Here is a 17,308-nt window from a genome sequence, read left to right as displayed (position 1 = left end):
TTCTTGCTGAAGCCCACAGGAACATGAAATCTGGACCTGGCTATAAGGACAGCTTTTCAAAGTGAGGGTGAGTTACATCCTGCTGCTGGTAAGAATCTAATGCCAGACATTCACTGCCATCCAGGGAAAGGGTTCCTTATCTACTTGAAGAGAATGTATTCAGCTTGGAACAGCACAGTTTTTCTAAATATGTCTTTCTAAAATAAAAAGAAATTATGAAAAATTAACTTACAAGGTGATGCAACGAGACAGAAGCCTGCACTTCTACTATTATTTTTGTAATAGGTACTTGAACATCTGATCCTGCCATAAAAATAATCTTCTCAAAATTAATCTTCTCTTTTACTTTGCAGACCACATTATCTAAAGGGAAAACATAGCAACCCTGGCAGGTAAATTGCCCAGCGTTGTGTCATCAAGTATCACCTCCCATTTAGTCTTCAATAAAAGCCATTAGCTAGCAATGATCACGGTGACAAGGCAGCTTACTGTATCCTTTCCCTCCTTACTGAAATAAGCACAGCCTCATGGACCAGCTAGGGAGATTCACTCAATTGGATGCTAAAGGTAAGTAATTAGACATATTAGAGCGCCTCACCAAAATCTTTAGTTACATTTGGATATTTCTGTTGGGATTGATGAACAAAACAAGAAACATCATCTCTCCTCTCTTGTAACCTTATCCAAAATAGAAGTCATGTACATCTTCAAGATACAAAGAAGGGAGAGATGAAACAAAGCTTGCAGAAAAAAAAATGTTTTTCTTAGGACACAAGGAATACTCTCTAGCTATTGGTCCTGTGCACATGTAGGATAAAAGTAACACAGCTTTAACCAGGTAATGACTTTTCTGAATGATGTCATAATTTAATGACTTTTAGTTTAAGGATAAAAGAAAACCCTGAATCTATCCAGAATAAGTAACCTTCACAGAGACAAAAGCCACATGTAACCTCCTTGTTATCTGGAAGGAGTTATTTTAACAGCTCTAGATGAAGATGAGCTGTGTTTTCAAGGTACTTTATTTCTTCTGTTGAAGAGCATAGCTTCCCATTCTTTTCACTGGGTCCTTTTACATCTTTCCACCCATGCTAGATCAAAAGAGCCCATTACTATTACCTATCAGTTCCCTATTCAAGTAGTTACAGATTGTGATGAATTGTCAACTTACCAACGTTAAAAAAAAACTTATTTAAATTCAGCTTATAGTATTAACATTAAAGATAATGAATTTCTGAAGTTTTTAGATCAACTCAAAACAGAATGTCCCTGGCCAGATATCCCTGGTTTCATATGTAGATAACTCATTTCTTCTTTAAAAGCATTGGACTGAGAAACCAGGTTTCTCTGACTAACTATTATGGCTCTCACAGCTTCTTCTGCAATCAGCATTTCCTGAGGCAAACTATCTACAACTCATCCTGAACGTAGGTCTGTCTGCCTTACTTTTAACATGCATGTTCCATATTTGCCTACACTGAAACATGTTGTTTGCTCCTGTACCTGGATCCCTATGATTCACTTACCTCCTTGCTTATCCACCCTTTAACCTTTGGATTATTCTATTATTTTTTTTTTAATCCACATTATTTATTTATTAATTGCAGAGTCAACATAAAAAGTACTTTGTATCATTTCCAAAAGAAATGTATATCAAACAATAAGTTCTTAAGAGAGCCAAGTCCTAACATCTGCCCAAGGTCTTATTGTCTATCTAGCATCATTGTCATCTAATGGCATTGTACAATCATTTTAAATATATTTAAGTTACTGCTCTTTTTAAGAGACCCAGACTGAGACCAAAGATGAATGCTTAAATAAAAAAAAAAAAAAAGTGTCTTCAGATCCTGAAAACAGTGGCCAACATCTATGTCTTGCAACAAGAGAATATTTATTTTTTTCTACCTATACTCCTTTGGTCAGTATTATGGTTTGCAGAGGAAACAGTTTCTAATTATTTCTCCTTTGTTACAATGTGAAGTACAAAAGCACCCATAACTAAACAGCTTTACAAAAGGATCCAATAGTCACTAGAGCTAGGAGAGAAATTTTGAGCAGTTTTCCAGCAGAAATAGTCATAAGAGTTGGAGTAAATCATACTGGCATTGAATTAAAATTCTTTTATGAATGATTAAAAAACCATAAAAAGCTGTTCCCTTTCAGAAACATTTTGAAATCCAGAACCAACTGGAATTTAATCAGCATAGTCTGCCCCCAGACCAAAGCAACATCCCAGAGAGTTGATGTGGTCAAGACAGCCTTGGCAGATAACACACACATCGTTTTGTTTCTCTTCCCAACTGTAACAACTTCTAGTAAATCAGTTTAATCAAGTTTATGTTTCATGCAAGAAAATGTACCACACAGGTTTGTATTAGTAGATTAAACAAAGGATAGGAGAGTAGATTTCCTTTTGAATCTGTAACCCTCCATTTTTTACATAGAAACTTTCAGTAATTTAAGGGTGAAAGTCTGAAAAATGTATAACTCCCTTCTTATCTTTTAGAGCAAGCAGGAAGGACCAGGACTTTAATAGGATTTACTGTAATAATCAGATGCTTAGCTTTTTACAGCATCCTGTGCTATATCAAAAACCCAATCTTTTCCATGCAAATGGAACTACTCATTTATATTGATATGCTTAACAATCATGTGGCATAAAATATTGCACAGTATGGTCTGTTCTCAGGCAGAGACTATAGAACTGAGCTAATCTAGCACACGTCTTCCAGAATTCTAGACTATCCTCAGAAGGAAGCCTACTAATCAAAGAGTTTATGGCTCTTTCTAGATGCTTTTCCAGCATCTTTCTTTTCCTAAGAGCCATTTAAATACTAATTTAAAAAAAAATAAATGTGTTTTCATTTGGTCAACTCTTAGGAAAATTGGAACAGATACGACTGTACTTAAAGAAAATGCTGCCACGCTTGGAAGACAGAAGGAAGTATCGTCAGGAGTTTGCCTCATCCACATCATTCCATGGAGTGTATAACATTGTTCAAACACAGACCAGGACACGCAGAGTGCTGTGGCTGCTAGTAGTTACAGGCTGTCTTGGCATCGTCATTTGGCAAATCTGCAGTCGCTTTAACTACTACTTCAGCTGGCCAACCACCACTACAGTGGTAGTTCAGCATGTGGAAAATGTCAAATTCCCTGCTGTGACTTTTTGCAACCTGAACAGGTAAAAGTTACGCTTGTTGCTTGCTCTTAAGAGGCCACATCTCTTTATCTGGCAAATATAAAGAAGCTGGGCTCCACAATTCATTTCATGAAGGCCGCAAAACACACATCTGAGGGATCTATGTTCCACACCACTATTCAGCTAAAGAAGAAAAAGTGAGAACTAGGGAAGGAGGATTTTTAATCTTCCCTCATCTTCAGATGAAGAATTACACCACAGATTTTTAATATTTAAAACCTGGAAGTATAAAAATTATTCTGTGTAAAATCATAGCCAACAAGTGCTCCTTCTGTAGTGTAACTAAGGGACAGTAATCAGTCAAAGTTAAAAATAAAAGACAACATTTTCAGAGAAGTTTAAATACAAACTTCATACAAATGTAGAGACTTTAGGCAAAGCAGTTATTTTTTCCTCATTAGTGCTCACCCTTTGCAGTTCCAACTGATGTCAGTGGGATCTGTAAGAGCAAAGCATATGGCACATTTGAAAGCCATATACCTAAGCAGGAACTTCACTAAAGTTGAAGGTAGTGGCCACAACTCAGACGTAACTGCTTTAAAAAAGAAAGCAATAAGTCTACTGTCTGATTTTTATATGTAATGTGCAAGTAATTTAGAAATAAAAAAATTCTACTCACATTCTTTTCTCAAGAATGATAAGTTCTGAGATATTTTACCTTTTGTTGCCAGAATCAACCTGAAGGTCCAAGTCCCAGATATCTGGTGCCTTCCTGCCTCACTATTTTTCATTCCCATCACCCTACGTAAAGTCCTTCTGGGTTATACTGTAGAATATACGCTGCAAATAGAAGTCCCTTGAGCATGCTTTATTAAAATCTCTCATTTGTTCTGACTATAGTGGCAGCACAGCAAGAACACAGTTGGCTACCACATCCATCTGCTGTTCCTGTTGTGCTTATTCTTCACTCCTGTTTTCAGTAATTATTTTCTTTGCTTTCAGAACAAAGAGCCACAAATCTTCCTTTGTTTTTCTAGCACATCCAACATCTCATACTATTGAGATTTCAAAAGGATTCTAGGAGAAAGGATCACATTTGTCATTGGTCCTACAGAAACAGGAACCAGAGTTCACAAGAAGGTAGACTTAGTGCCATAGTAACACAGCTACATGAGATGGACTTAGAAATCAATTTTATGAATGAACACGGCTTTTTTTTTTTTTTTTTTTTTTTTTTTTTTTTTTTTTTTAAATAAAGGAATTGGTCCTCCCAGGTACTTTTCCTCATGTAAATACAATTGTCCAGCTTTTAATCAGCTCTATAGTTCTGGCTGTTGGATTATGTAGATGGCCAATCTATTTTATTTGATTGCTTGTTTTTCAGTAGCCCCACACAACAGAAGCATTTTTATAACAGTCCTGGGAAGGGGTCCCTTTCCTGTTCTCTTGTTTGAAAATAACTGTTTCCTAGGAATGAAGACTACATTGTTTATCCATGTTCTAGAGATCAAAGTGCAAGCATGGTGGACAGGAATGAGGTACAGTTTGAGATCAAGCAACAGACCCTGTCACATAGTTGGCAAAAAGAACACTGAAATTGGTCCAGTAGTTCTGCAGAGCTTCAAGTAATTCTTTCTCCTTCCCATTTACAGGTTTCAAGCTCATGCAGTGAGTAACCTTCAAATCATTTTTTTCCTTTGGAACATTGTGTCTGGAATTGTCCAAAAATTTGCTATGGAAGACAAATATTTCCACGAGCTAAATGGCTTCCTTCTTGGAAACCAAAACTTCAGCATTAAAGAGTTTACAAGGGAAAATGGATTTTATCTGAATGGCAGCACACTGCTAGAATGTGAATTTTTTGGAAAGACATGTCACCCAGAGGTAAATACTCTCGCCTCTACTAAAACCGAAGGACGCAGGACAGCCTACTGGACTCCCTGAGCCATAGCATGGAATTTCAGTCCCTAGTCCCACTTCTACTTAGATAGCAACCTTTGAAAACTGTCATTCCTTCAAGCTCCACCCAGCCATCTTCCTTATAAAAAGCCTATGATATCAGTTTGAATGGAGTTACTTTGTATAACATAGTTTCACAGATGCATTCAACTGGTGTAATTAGTTCTTGATCTCAAGAATAAAACATGGACAGCCAGGGTAACAACAAGCAGAGGCCAAAAGAATTTTAAGTTAATATAGCCTATCCTTGGAAATTTTGGAAGGTAACAAAAGAATGTGATCCTCCTATTTATGTCAATTCTTCCAAAAAGCAATTCCCATTTTCAATATAATACGCAAACAGAAAAGTCAGTCTTACAGTCCTTCAGGTTAATCTAGTCTTTAGATATGTTGTAGCTTCTACAATCAGTCACTAGTGAGTTCTCTCAACCCAAAAGACTCAAGTATCTAATAACTAAAATTAAAGCTATGAAATACAGTCATATAAGCAAGGGTTTTCAGTTCAATGATGAAGTGGTTTGGGGACAAAATGCAAATACTGTACCCCCATATGTACTGTCACGCATACATTTGAAACAGTCTCCACTAAACAACCACTGGAAAAACTGAACAAGTTTTTTTGAATGTATCATTTCAACAGCATATAATAGGTATAGAAATCCAGCAACCTCATTAAATGATTCCGACTAGCTCATGAGCATTAATAAATTATGTGACTTTACCCTTTCAATTTCTATAGATCATTTTTTGTAGAAAGGGATGAAATGCTTTTTGAGTATTTCCATCTTTCCTAATTGTAAAATTTAGCATTGCCTTTGGGGACAATCTACCAAAAAAAAAAAAAAAAACAAAAAACAAAAAAAAACCCCAACTAGCCCATTTTGACTCACTAATGCAAGTTCTTCCCCCCAACCCCCCCCCCCCCCCCCATGTTATTCTTCCTATTTTTCTCTTTTGAAGGACTTTGAACACATTTTCACTGAATATGGAAACTGCTTTACTTTTAATTACAATGACCTTCCAGCAAGAAGAGTGAGCTTGTCTGGAAGAGGCTTACATTTACTTTTTGATGTCCAACAGGTACAGCCATACTAATGATTATAACATTTAATCATATAAAACCTCACAGATAAATAGATGACTTTGTTTTAATCAGACACTTAGATTTCTTACTTAAAGTTCTTTTTCAAAGACTGTTCCTGAGTGAAAGTGTATTTTAAAGATCCAAAACTGGGTTAAAAATTCTGAATGACTGTTGACTCTGTACCAGCTAAATGGTTTTGAAGCCTGCAAGTGAGCATGTATGTATACAGTGTACCTACAGCTGAAAAACATCAGAAGTAATTTAATTTTATGCAAGCACTTGAGAGTCTAGTCTTCACGCTGTCAATAGTTTCTGGCCTTATTAGTACTGTAATTGACCAAAAAAAAATACATACAAAGCTCAGGGAATATCATCTTGTGAGATGAGGAAAGAAAATTAAAACCTACAGTTATAGAAGACTTAAACATTCAATTGTGCTCTCTGGAAATTGTAAGAGAGAGGAGTGACAGGATCTCAAGAGAACAGTGGAATGCTTGCTCACATGTGGGGTAGTTGCAAGTAAAAAGAATAAACCTTTAAGTTATGAATGAAGGTTCATCTTTGCCTTCTTGCTTTTGAACATGGAATAGAATAGGAGGAAGAAAAAACCTAACAATTTAGAGTAACAGGAAGAAAACCCACAATGGTAATCAACAAAGGAAATTACAGTCAGTTTGTTTCCAAACTATTCTGTAAACTGCTAGAAGAAAACTAGAGAAAGAAGACCAAAAAACCATAGCACTATTTAAATATCTTCATATCTATTAAATAAATAGATACTACTATATAATATATATGATATATATATAGATATATTATATAGATATAATAAATAGATATCTGAAGATTTAGATAAATATCTAAACAAAAGCAAAACCAAAACTGTTTTAAATAATTCTTTTTTGCATCAGGAGCAATTCACTGATGATCCTGCCCTTGGTTATACTGATGCTGGTATCACTTTTGTTATCCATTCACCCAAAGAGATTCCACGCTTTGATGGGTTAGGCTTATTAACACCAGTTGGCATGCATGCGCAGGTCTCAATTCAGCAACTGAAGGTAAGCACCTTGACCACTGAGTGACAATATCAGTATTCACTGTCACTAATTCTCCTCTGAGACACAACAGTGAATTAGATGTTTTTCAAGTTAAAATATGTATCATGCCACAGTTATCTTTAAGCTAAGGTTTAAGAATAAAATTTTCTCCAGTCATTAAGAAAAAATACTGTTTTGGTGATATCGATTGTCCGCTTAATCTGTTTTTACTCAAGTTAGCATCCTGCAGTCTTACTGATGCAACAATGCAAACATACTGCAGTAGCTGTCCATCAACAAATTCCATTAATACTAATGATTTATTAGAATCCTGGTATCCTCTCCTGGTGCAACTTGAGAAGACTACCCAACTGCCCTGGGCTGTCTGTTTTTGCTGTGTGAGAGTGGAGATGACTTTATAATTTCAAAAGCATAAACTGTATTTGCCTCTAATTAAATCACAACATTACTGCTTTACATTTCAGATGTGCCGCATTTAACACTTTAAAATATGAGAAAATTGTAACTATATTAAAAGTAACAAATGTATATCTTCTGTTATCAATACCCTACAGTCAATTATTCAAGAATATCCATGGGGAGAGTGCAAGCCTGATATCAAACTTCAGTACCAGGATACTTACAGTACTAATGGCTGTTTGAAGGAATGCAAGGCCTGGTATATACAGGATTGGTGCGGCTGTTTGCCTTTTATTCTTCCAGGTATTTCTTAGGACTATCATAATATTTAAGTACCATATATACATATATAAAGACTACCTTGCTAAGTAGACATCTCACTACTGAATGGCAGAGGTAATCTTTGCAGGATAACTACAGTTGGGATTATTTAAATTAATTATATTTGTTGATTTATTTTTTTTTTAATTCTGAGATTACAAGCAAAATATTTCATCTACTGAGGACTTAGCATGTGATCATTAGCCACTTTTAGACAAAAACAAACAAACAAACAAAAAAACTTGAAAGAAAAGACTATGCCTCAGGGTTGTGACAGAAATTGTTATCTGAGTAATTTCCCATGAAGTCTGTGAAGTGTTTGGAATGTAGCTGTATATTCCAGCCTTTCCTTTGTTTGTTTTTTTTTGTTTGCTTGCTTTAATTCCACCACTACAACCAGAAATTCCTTGCCTTCGCTAGCTAACACAAAGACCGAGCGACAGCCTTTAAAGCAATCCTGGCTAGAACACAACAAAGATGTTCTCTCCACCAGGGAACATCCTGGCCCGGTCTTGTGTTCTCTATCACTATGCACCATTTTTGATTTAGTACCTGCACTGTGCTGGAGTGAATTGTTATCTCAGATGTATAATGAGAAGTATGAAGTAGCACATAGGCTTTGACATTATTTTTTCCATCTAGCACAAATAGAGTTAAGGGCTAGGTTGTTCAACTAAGTTCCTAAAAGAATGTTTCTTTTTAAGGAAATGGAATAGAATGTGATTTAATGAAGTATTACAATTGTGTTTATCCTGCAATCCGTAAGTAATAATTTCATATTAATATTTTGTAAGCAAATCCCAAATAGCAAAAAATACCTAAAATTATTGAAAGTAATACTGAAATGGGGCACATCCCAATTCATTTAATATTCCGAAGATAGAGATCAGATGCAATAAGAAGTTTGATGACTGATAAAAAAAAAAAAAAAAATCTAACTGAAAATGGATCTTAAGATCCTATCTTTTTGTAACTAAAATGAATGTTTTCACATGTAGCTCATTCCCATGAGCAAATGAGCTGCACACAGCAGATATGGGATTTGTTAATTATTACAACAGTTTATTATTAACGGTATTTTCCAGAGAATCTGAGAAGTAACTTCTCATAAATTTTAGAAATCTTCTTTTGTTTTGGGTGCAGCTATGTAATGTGACTCCCCATCCCCCCTCCTCAAAGAAGCTGATAATTAAGAGAGCATATAAACTAATTAGTTATTCTGGGGGAAAGAATGCATCAAATCACCCCCTAGAAGACCTAGACGTCTCTTTCCTTACAGTAAGCAAAAAACAAGTCCAGAGAGAGAGAAGACAACAAGTGCTACAAACAGAACTATAGCACCTCAAAAAGAATGACTGTGTATTGCAGTTTATACTTCAGGAAGAAATTTTGCCCTTCCTTCCCCTTCCCCCCAAACACACACATACATACATACATACACACACACACACAAATTGCCTCCACCTTTTTCAGATTCCGATAATGACTTCTTTTCATTAGTGGAATAGCTTCTCAGCATCATGAGCAGCTACACCTGCAAGATTTTGTGACTTCTATTTAGTATTTGAATAGAAGGATGTCAGATGACAGTAAATTACCACCAACATTTGTCTAGTAGCCAATAGAAGCTAGGCAAATGTCAAGATCCTGGACTATATTAAGTGCATTTACATGGATGGTCTTTTGTTCTTCAACTGTTTCACAGAAAAGTAGTAATAAGTGCATCAAGTCCTAATGAGGACAAAAAGATTTGCAGGTGCTGTATACCCATGGGAGGGGAGAGTAAATCAAACCCCAAAATCTCAACCCTTATTATCATGCAGTTTTCGTAAGTGCTGGTTACAGATATTTGTTGCTTCAGAAAAGTATCCACTTTTCTAAAGATAACCAATACGAGTCAAATATATTAAAAAAGTTAAAACTCATTTTGTAAGGTTAGAAAAGACTTAATGCTGAGTGCTTTTTTAGAAATGTGCAAGATATTTCTCCTGAATTTTCAGATGATATAGAGGTAAAAGGATTATGTACAGTAGGAACCCACAACTCCACTTGCCCTGCCCCATGTGAAGAAACACATTACCCTACCACTGTCACCTATTCAAGTTTTGGAGGAGAAAATGCCATTAAATACATTTCTGCAAAGCTGAAGAAGAGTCCAGAGTACATCAGGTAATCATTTTTAACAGCTTACCTAATAAAGAAATGATAAATTATTTTTAAGTGTTCAAACAGAGGGCACAGTGTGATGTGACCTTTTAGAAATACAATCTTAAGTGTTATTAAAAATATTGTGAGAAACAGTTTTGCCTAATAGATTACTTTAGAATTTATATATTTTAGATAAATATGAATATGTAGATACAACTAAGACTTGTGGATCCCATAAACAAGATACCCCAGTTTAAACAATAATGTTCTCAGTTACTTTTTCCAATGATCTCTTACAAAATTAAAATTTTATGTAACTTCTCATAGTTAAGAATGAAGAAAAGGTAGGATTATGAAACCTACTCACAGTCCACACAAACAATCCATCCAACAGAAGTCAGTGAACAACCCAAAACTGTGCTGATAAACTTCCCGTCCTTTCTCTCACCACATCAGCAAAAAAAGCTGTGAAAGTTCTGAAGAGCTAGGCGTTATAACAGCAATATTATGTTTGTGACATTTTTCTTTTCTATTGTTAGTAGAATTGTATTAATAACATCTAAATTCTAAAAAAAAAAAAAAAAATTTAGAAAATATTTGGCACCATATTCTCTTGAAGCAGAAAAAGCAGTGTGATTCTATCCATGTAAATAAAAATTCTACATAGAGGAAAACTGTGGCACTATACCCAAAGAAGAAATCTAGTGTGAAAATAAGTCTCTATGGTATTGACAACACATTTTAATCCATGAAATTATGTTAGATCTCACATTATGCACATAGCTGTGTTGCTCAGTAGTAGTGCTGAGCTAGCATAATCTGAATACATTTAAATTCATGGAAGAAATATCATGTATACTTATGATTTAAATAAGGCATGTGCCTTACACTTACAATATAATAAAGTGATATTGAATTTCCTTGAAAAAGCAAGCATCATATATCCAATAGAAAGATTTCTATGTTGTATTGTTTTTTTTTTTGTTGTTGTTGGTGGTTGGTTTTTTTTGCTAGAAAGATACAATCTAGTTGTCAAAGAACATTTAGTATAGTTTTATAATCCAAATTGCTTCACAGAGGCATGTCATCAATACAAGTAATAATACCGATGTTACACAAACTCATAATATCCACAGATTCAAGTTATATACAACAGCAAAAAAATCTGGCTAATTAAATATTTATGAGTATTTATTGCTTCAGTGACTTCAGTTTTGTCTCTCTTAGAGCCAACAGTCTGCAGATGCTTCCATACATTTATACTTAGAGTGAAACTATATGAAGATTATGAAAAATGACACCTATAATACGTAAAAGATAACGATCCTTTGAGAACATTATCTTTGTTGATTATATTATTGCCTGTAAACATCTTGTACAGTCCCACAATCATGTAATTAGGCAAGAGAAAATACAGAACATTCCTCTGTTACCAAGCTTTAACCAATAGTAATTCAGCTCAGTATTAAAAAGCACATATTCTGAACTATAAAACATAGACCGTGATTAACTTCTGAAAACAGAAGAAGGGAAAAGTTCACTGCTTACTACCTTATTGTACAGTGCCACTAGCAACTCAGTGACAATTGTAGGAGAACTTACTAATAAAAGCCATGGAAAAAGGACTATCTTTATTACTCAATGTTACCTAGATTTTAAGAATTATCAACTAAACAGACAAAATCACTTCGTATGACCAAAGCTGTTTTCGTGAACATCAAATGAATAAGTTCATTACCATTTTCAACCTCCATGTCTGTAACTGTTCACACTTCTGAATAATATTCACAATATTTGTTCTTAAGTATCATGACATTAAACATGCAACTGTTTTTTGTGTCTGTTTTATTCCACTACTGTTATATTTATCTTCTATTTAGCAGTTACACTGACTCTGTAGTCACGGTATCATAAAGATGAGTTCTTTATTCACATTGAATCATTCCACATGTCCTGCTCCAACAAGGGATTACCCTCTCTTTCACTTTTGCAGCAAGAATATAATTGGGTAAGAGAGGCTATTAGCAGAGGATGTAACTGCATCTGAGTGTAGCACAAGAGATTTTTTGCAAAATATTGTCATTGAAATTATCAGGATTATATAGGCATTTGCATATAAACAACAGTAGGAGACTACATTTCCAAGCACTGTCTCTGCTGTGGCTTAGAATGGTTAACACTTCCACTCAAGCTTAATTCTGCAGCCTTTTAGAAATAGAAGTTTCTCTCTTAGAACATAGCCTGAAGATCAATTCCTCTAATAACCTCCTCTTACAATTATTGCTATTAGTACATTTTTTTCTGCTTGTTTTCTTTTTTAATTCATTTTTTGTAACTGCCATCTGATTGTCCTTTAAAAGACACCATCACTCTGCATGAACTCTGTCCATACTGATGGATGTTGGTAAGCATGGACAGCACTCTCAAGTAATACTGTTTGTATTTGTCATTAGGCAGAACCTTGTGATTATTGACATTAAATATGACGATCTGAACTACAGAATAACTCAGCAGCAGAAGGCCTTGACCATATCTGAGTTGCTTGGTAAGGGAATTTTTAACATTTATTGCTGATCAATTAAAAAATTTAAAACATCTGTTTTAAACTCTCTCCCCTTTCACGTCCTAGACTATCCAGGTTTATAAACAAAAATCAATGCCTTTTACACTATAATGGTAATAATCATGTTTGCTTTTGATTTCTTTTCAATAGGCCTCCTGCCATACCATTAATGACCTACAGTAGGGAAAACAGTTGAGAATAATAATTAAATCTTGCTGTAGTTTTCATCTATAAAACATGCTGAACTAACTGCAAGAGTAGGAAGTTTCTGGGATTCAGAGGGGAGGGGGAAAACATGGGGAGGAAAAGTAAGAGAATGGCTAAGAAAGCACAGAAGTAGGAAATATTTTAAGTGCACATTCCACAGTAAAATATGTTGTATGTTCTTTGTTTAGAATTAAGAAACACATTTGTCTTCTTTTCCCATAAACATTCTTAAGAACAGTAATTCTGTTTTCATAAAGTGATGGATTATGCATTTTGAATTTATTAAGTACTTGAATTGTGGCAAGATTTTGTTTGCCTCCTAGACTAAACCAAACGCTTTGGATGACACATGTTTATCTCCTTCTTTCACAGCTGATGTAGGTGGTCAGCTTGGATTGTTTTGTGGTGCCAGTATGATTACAATCATAGAAGTGCTCGAGTATATTTTTACCAATTTCTTCTGGATGTGCCTCTTTCTTCTATTGAAAGCTCCTGAAATACCTCGGTGGAATAATCCATCCCACGACCAACCAACACATGTGGAGAAAAACAAGGGAATACAAGAATGTTAGTGGCTGGGGAAGGCACAAAACCAGTTGTTTCTCCAAATTTCCTTCATCTCTAAGATATAAAGGAGACAGTAATATCTTCCATGGCTCCCTTCCCTTGTACTCCTTATTCTTCCTGTTTTATTTAGTGCCTACAGCTATTTAACTGTGCTAGATAATTTTAATGAAACAACTTCGGAAAGCCTCACCTTCCTCATATAAAGAAGAATCTAATATTTACCTAGGATTTTATTTTAAATAGGCATTTTATGAAAAAAAAAAAATCACAGAAAAACACTACAGACATTCAATGCAACTTTGCACTTCTGACTTATGTATTCTGGGTAAAGAGACATAGCACTCGTGCCAAAGTACCATACCAGAAGGTTCCCTAACCATCATAAAGATGTAGTATTGCTATGCTGAAAAAGCAGATTGCTCATCACTGACAAAGGCTTTGTTTTAAGGCTTACTTCTTCCAGCAAAGGACAGTGTAGCTTTGCCTATCAGAATCAGGAAGGTGCCTAATAACAATAACTTCTAAGGTACAATGTCTGGCAACAACAACAACTGGCAACAATGTTGCCAGTAATGCAACATAAAAAAAAAATAAAAGTCTCATGAGTGCCTACTACTACTAGAAATACAAAACTGAGAAACTTAGAGCATCTAGGTAGACAGCAAGAGGATAAACGTAGGCCAAGTTCACGCTGGTGGACTCCAGTGACAGCAAACAGAGACTTGCTTTCCTTCTATTTTTTCTAATAAGCTTTCACAAATGTAAAATATATAGCAGAATTATAATTTAATCACAGAAAAGATTCATTTGTTAAGGCAGTGGAGCTACTGACCTCACATTTTATAGGCTCTATTGACTGAGTTTATCATTGCTGGAGGCAATAAAACTTAAAGATGGCTCAGTAGGACTGAGCAGCATAATTTCAATGTTAAATGGATAAAAAAAATGAAAGGCTTAATTTAAATCCTACTAAAAAAAAAAAAAAGCAAGAGTAAGAATTTTGTGGCTTTAGTGCTGAATCATGCTTTCCATGTTTTGTTGCTCTGGATTTTATCTCTCTAGATTAACGTTGTGTTTCCCTATGCACAATATTCATATTCACACTCTTGGGCAGCAGACCAAAGTATCAAAGTACAAGGAAGAAAGCTGTCTAATCTAACAGAGAATCTGTAATGAAAGTATGGTTGGGGGGAGGCTGGAAATGCTTTGAGACTTGCATCACATCTTCTGAAGTTTCCTTGGCCTTTTTCCTTTCTTTTTTTAACTACATTCACAAGACTACTGCTGCAATGTACGTGTCCAGACATCTCTAAAGGAGTGACAGAGAAGTAAGGATTTATGCAAGGAGAAAAGGCACAATTTGGGCAAAAGAGCCCAGCAGCCAGGCTTGTTGCTTGCTTATTTGGCAGACAAACTGAGCACAGAATGGCCTGTACTGGATCAGGCTTTAGAGCAGACTTTAACACAGTAGTTTAGTTCATTGCAGTGTCTCATCAGCAGATGCTCCACTTACCGTAGGTTTTTCCTGCTCAGAAGCATGGAGTTAGTTTCTCAGTATCTGATATAGAATTTCTCACTGTAACTTGAGTCAATTTATTTCTTTCTCATAATGATGTATGAGCTTAAGAAATATTTTTAAGCAGTTGCTGATGAATCTGAAATTACCCTGAAATTACTCAGCCTGAACTGAGTGGCACTGTCTATGCAGTACTATGTTTAGATTAATTTCTAAGGTAAACAAACAAAAAATATACCCAATTCCACTCTGCATTAAAATAAGCTAAACAGTGGATCTCTTAAGGAGCTTACACAAGCAAGCTGATTTACTTCTAATTATGGGCAAAGAAGAATATCCTCAATCGTCACCAATTCTGAGCTGAATTACCAGATTAAAAAAAAAAAAAAAAAAAAAAAGAAGAATCGTTGAAGCTTAAAGGTAGTTAGCTGTGTCTACTACTAATCCTAATACAACTTTTTGCACTGTGCATGAATCGAGTGCCTGTAGAACTTTAGGATAATAGTGTTCCCCACCTAGGTAATGTCCTATGGCAGCATGATATTAACTCTTGGTTTCTTATGGCTCCTTTACCTCACTGCAGTAGGGTTACTCTGTATTCTAGAAATCCAAGAATTGTCAAGCAATTCTAAGAACTCCGGATCAAATGGGTACAATTGTTCCCTCATGGTTGAATTTAGTTCTACAAATTTTAATTCCTTCATCCTTCCATGTTAGGTGCCATTTTGTCAGACTGTCCTCCTGCTACCATCTGTCACATGTCAACAACATGTAGTAGGATGTTAGTGGGAAGGTTCAACCTCTTCTACCATACCACCACCACCCTCCTCTGATGTCATGGGTTGACATGACAAAAATAGGAGGCATTATTTTTGGAGCAGCCCTGGTACAGCTAGTGACTGTAACTGTATCCCAAGTTAAATGCATTCTCAAGCTAACAGCTGATGTGTCTATTAAACCCCATGATACAGGAAATATCTTCAAGTTCATACCGTAGGAATTACTTCACAACACTGAAACACGTAAATGATAAAACTCCAAGCAGGATACTAGTGTAGTTATAGGCCTAGCGCTACAGCTTGCTAATGCTGCTTCTGATCATCCCAGTTCTGTTAACTATCCTGCTCTGTATGTGTTTCCATCCACTAAAGGCTCACCTCAGCTAACTCCTCACTAGAATCAAAATCACTACATGACAAAGGGCAGCTTCCTCTGAAGTCCTGCATGGCCATTCCCACTATACAAACCACCAACATACTAGCTCTTTACCCAGTTCTTTACCCAGCTCCTGTCTCGGGACAGGGAGAGTCATGGCAATGTTCACAACCTCTTCTAGGATTAGAAGTTTTTTATACAAACTTTAGAGGATAATGAAATCCACATGTGGATCTTTGTAGTCTTAAATACAGAAGTCCTTTTGCCTCTAGAAAAAATGTTATCAATTTGCTACATTAAGCCTGGTCAAATGTGTGCTTACTTTTGCACTGCTAAACATAGGGTTTCCTTTCAAAGAAGCGACCCCGAGCCTTAGAAAATTCCACATACTTTTAGTACTCTTCAGGGTCTTTCATGGAAGAGATTTTTAGCTCACTTTGTCAAAGTAATCAGAAGCTAACAATCACCATTACACTTTCATAGGCACTTTCAATCTAGCCAGTTGTTTGAAGTCATGAACACCTTGATTTACATACTCTACATTCCTTGTAGGTCTCAAAGTAGGCAATGCATAGTTCTCTTATGAAGGCTTAGAAAGTAGGTAGTCAAGGGAGGACTGATGATTATACATTTGCTGATTATTTTTACTCATTACTAGAGTATCCATCATATCTTTAAAGGCTTCATTTTAAATGGTGAGATAACCAGAGGTAAAAAATTAAAATCAGTTACATAGATAAAGACTTCTATAAACAAGCTGTGAATTACATGGGCTTCTCAAGGTTGCATATGTGCCATAAAACATGCAAAAATGCATTCACTACAAAACTTAAGTTTTCTTCCGTTGTCATTCAACTAAACCCATATGATTCCCAGAAGAATGACTCCATCCTTGGTGCAATTTCCATTACTGACACTCCCAATATCCTCAATTAAGAATTTAATGTAAGCTCTTTTCTGGGTGTAGCCAAAAGGTTTTCGTGTACACCAGCTGCCAAAGAAAACACATTTAGAAAGCCTACTACTACTGTTTCTGGCTATGAGAATGTACTCTGGAAGATTTGCCTATTGGCCACTTGGTCTGCTGTGTTTGTAACCTTTAATGAACTCTTATTTTTCAAGCCTTAAAAACTGTTAAAGACTCAATCCAAAGTTCAGTAATCTCAGTGGAAATTTTCCACCCTAA

The 17,308-nt window shown here is 35.6% G+C and overlaps 1 protein-coding gene across 2 annotated transcripts; it reads left to right on the top strand.

Moving 5' to 3' along the window:
* Nucleotides 1-471: 471 nt before the first annotated feature.
* On the top strand, nucleotides 472-15,362 carry ASIC5 (acid sensing ion channel subunit family member 5). Of its 2 annotated transcripts, XM_040699690.2 has the most exons (10): nucleotides 472-567; nucleotides 2,881-3,184; nucleotides 4,795-5,026; nucleotides 6,062-6,181; nucleotides 7,097-7,246; nucleotides 7,801-7,948; nucleotides 8,671-8,727; nucleotides 9,967-10,135; nucleotides 12,568-12,659; nucleotides 13,257-15,362. In XM_040699690.2, the coding sequence occupies exons 1-10, from the start codon at nucleotides 528-530 to the stop codon at nucleotides 13,454-13,456; spliced, it is 1,512 nt and encodes a 503-aa protein (XP_040555624.1). In that variant the 5' UTR covers nucleotides 472-527; the 3' UTR covers nucleotides 13,457-15,362. The 2 variants fall into 2 exon arrangements, with proteins under 2 accessions (XP_040555624.1, XP_015140828.1); XM_015285342.4 differs by lacking the exon at nucleotides 8,671-8,727.
* The last annotated feature ends 1,946 nt before the right edge of the window (nucleotides 15,363-17,308 follow it).

Source organism: Gallus gallus, chromosome 4 (genome assembly GCF_016699485.2).
Source record: "Gallus gallus isolate bGalGal1 chromosome 4, bGalGal1.mat.broiler.GRCg7b, whole genome shotgun sequence".
Lineage (NCBI taxonomy): Eukaryota > Metazoa > Chordata > Aves > Galliformes > Phasianidae > Gallus > Gallus gallus.
Note: the sequence above shows the minus strand (reverse complement) of the source record. Positions and strands in the feature narration are given on the sequence as shown.

What these genes read in the sequence shown, in the direction of transcription:
- ASIC5 (XM_040699690.2), top strand. Translation starts at nt 528, where the DNA reads ATGGACCAGCTAGGGAGATTCACTCAATTGGATGCTAAAG. An exon ending in ACTTTTTGCAACCTGAACAG is followed by an intron (nt 3,185 to 4,794) that starts GTAAAAGTTACG and finishes TCCCATTTACAG; the next exon opens with GTTTCAAGCTCATGCAGTGA. An exon ending in GACCATATCTGAGTTGCTTG is followed by an intron (nt 12,660 to 13,256) that starts GTAAGGGAATTT and finishes CTTCTTTCACAG; the next exon opens with CTGATGTAGGTGGTCAGCTT.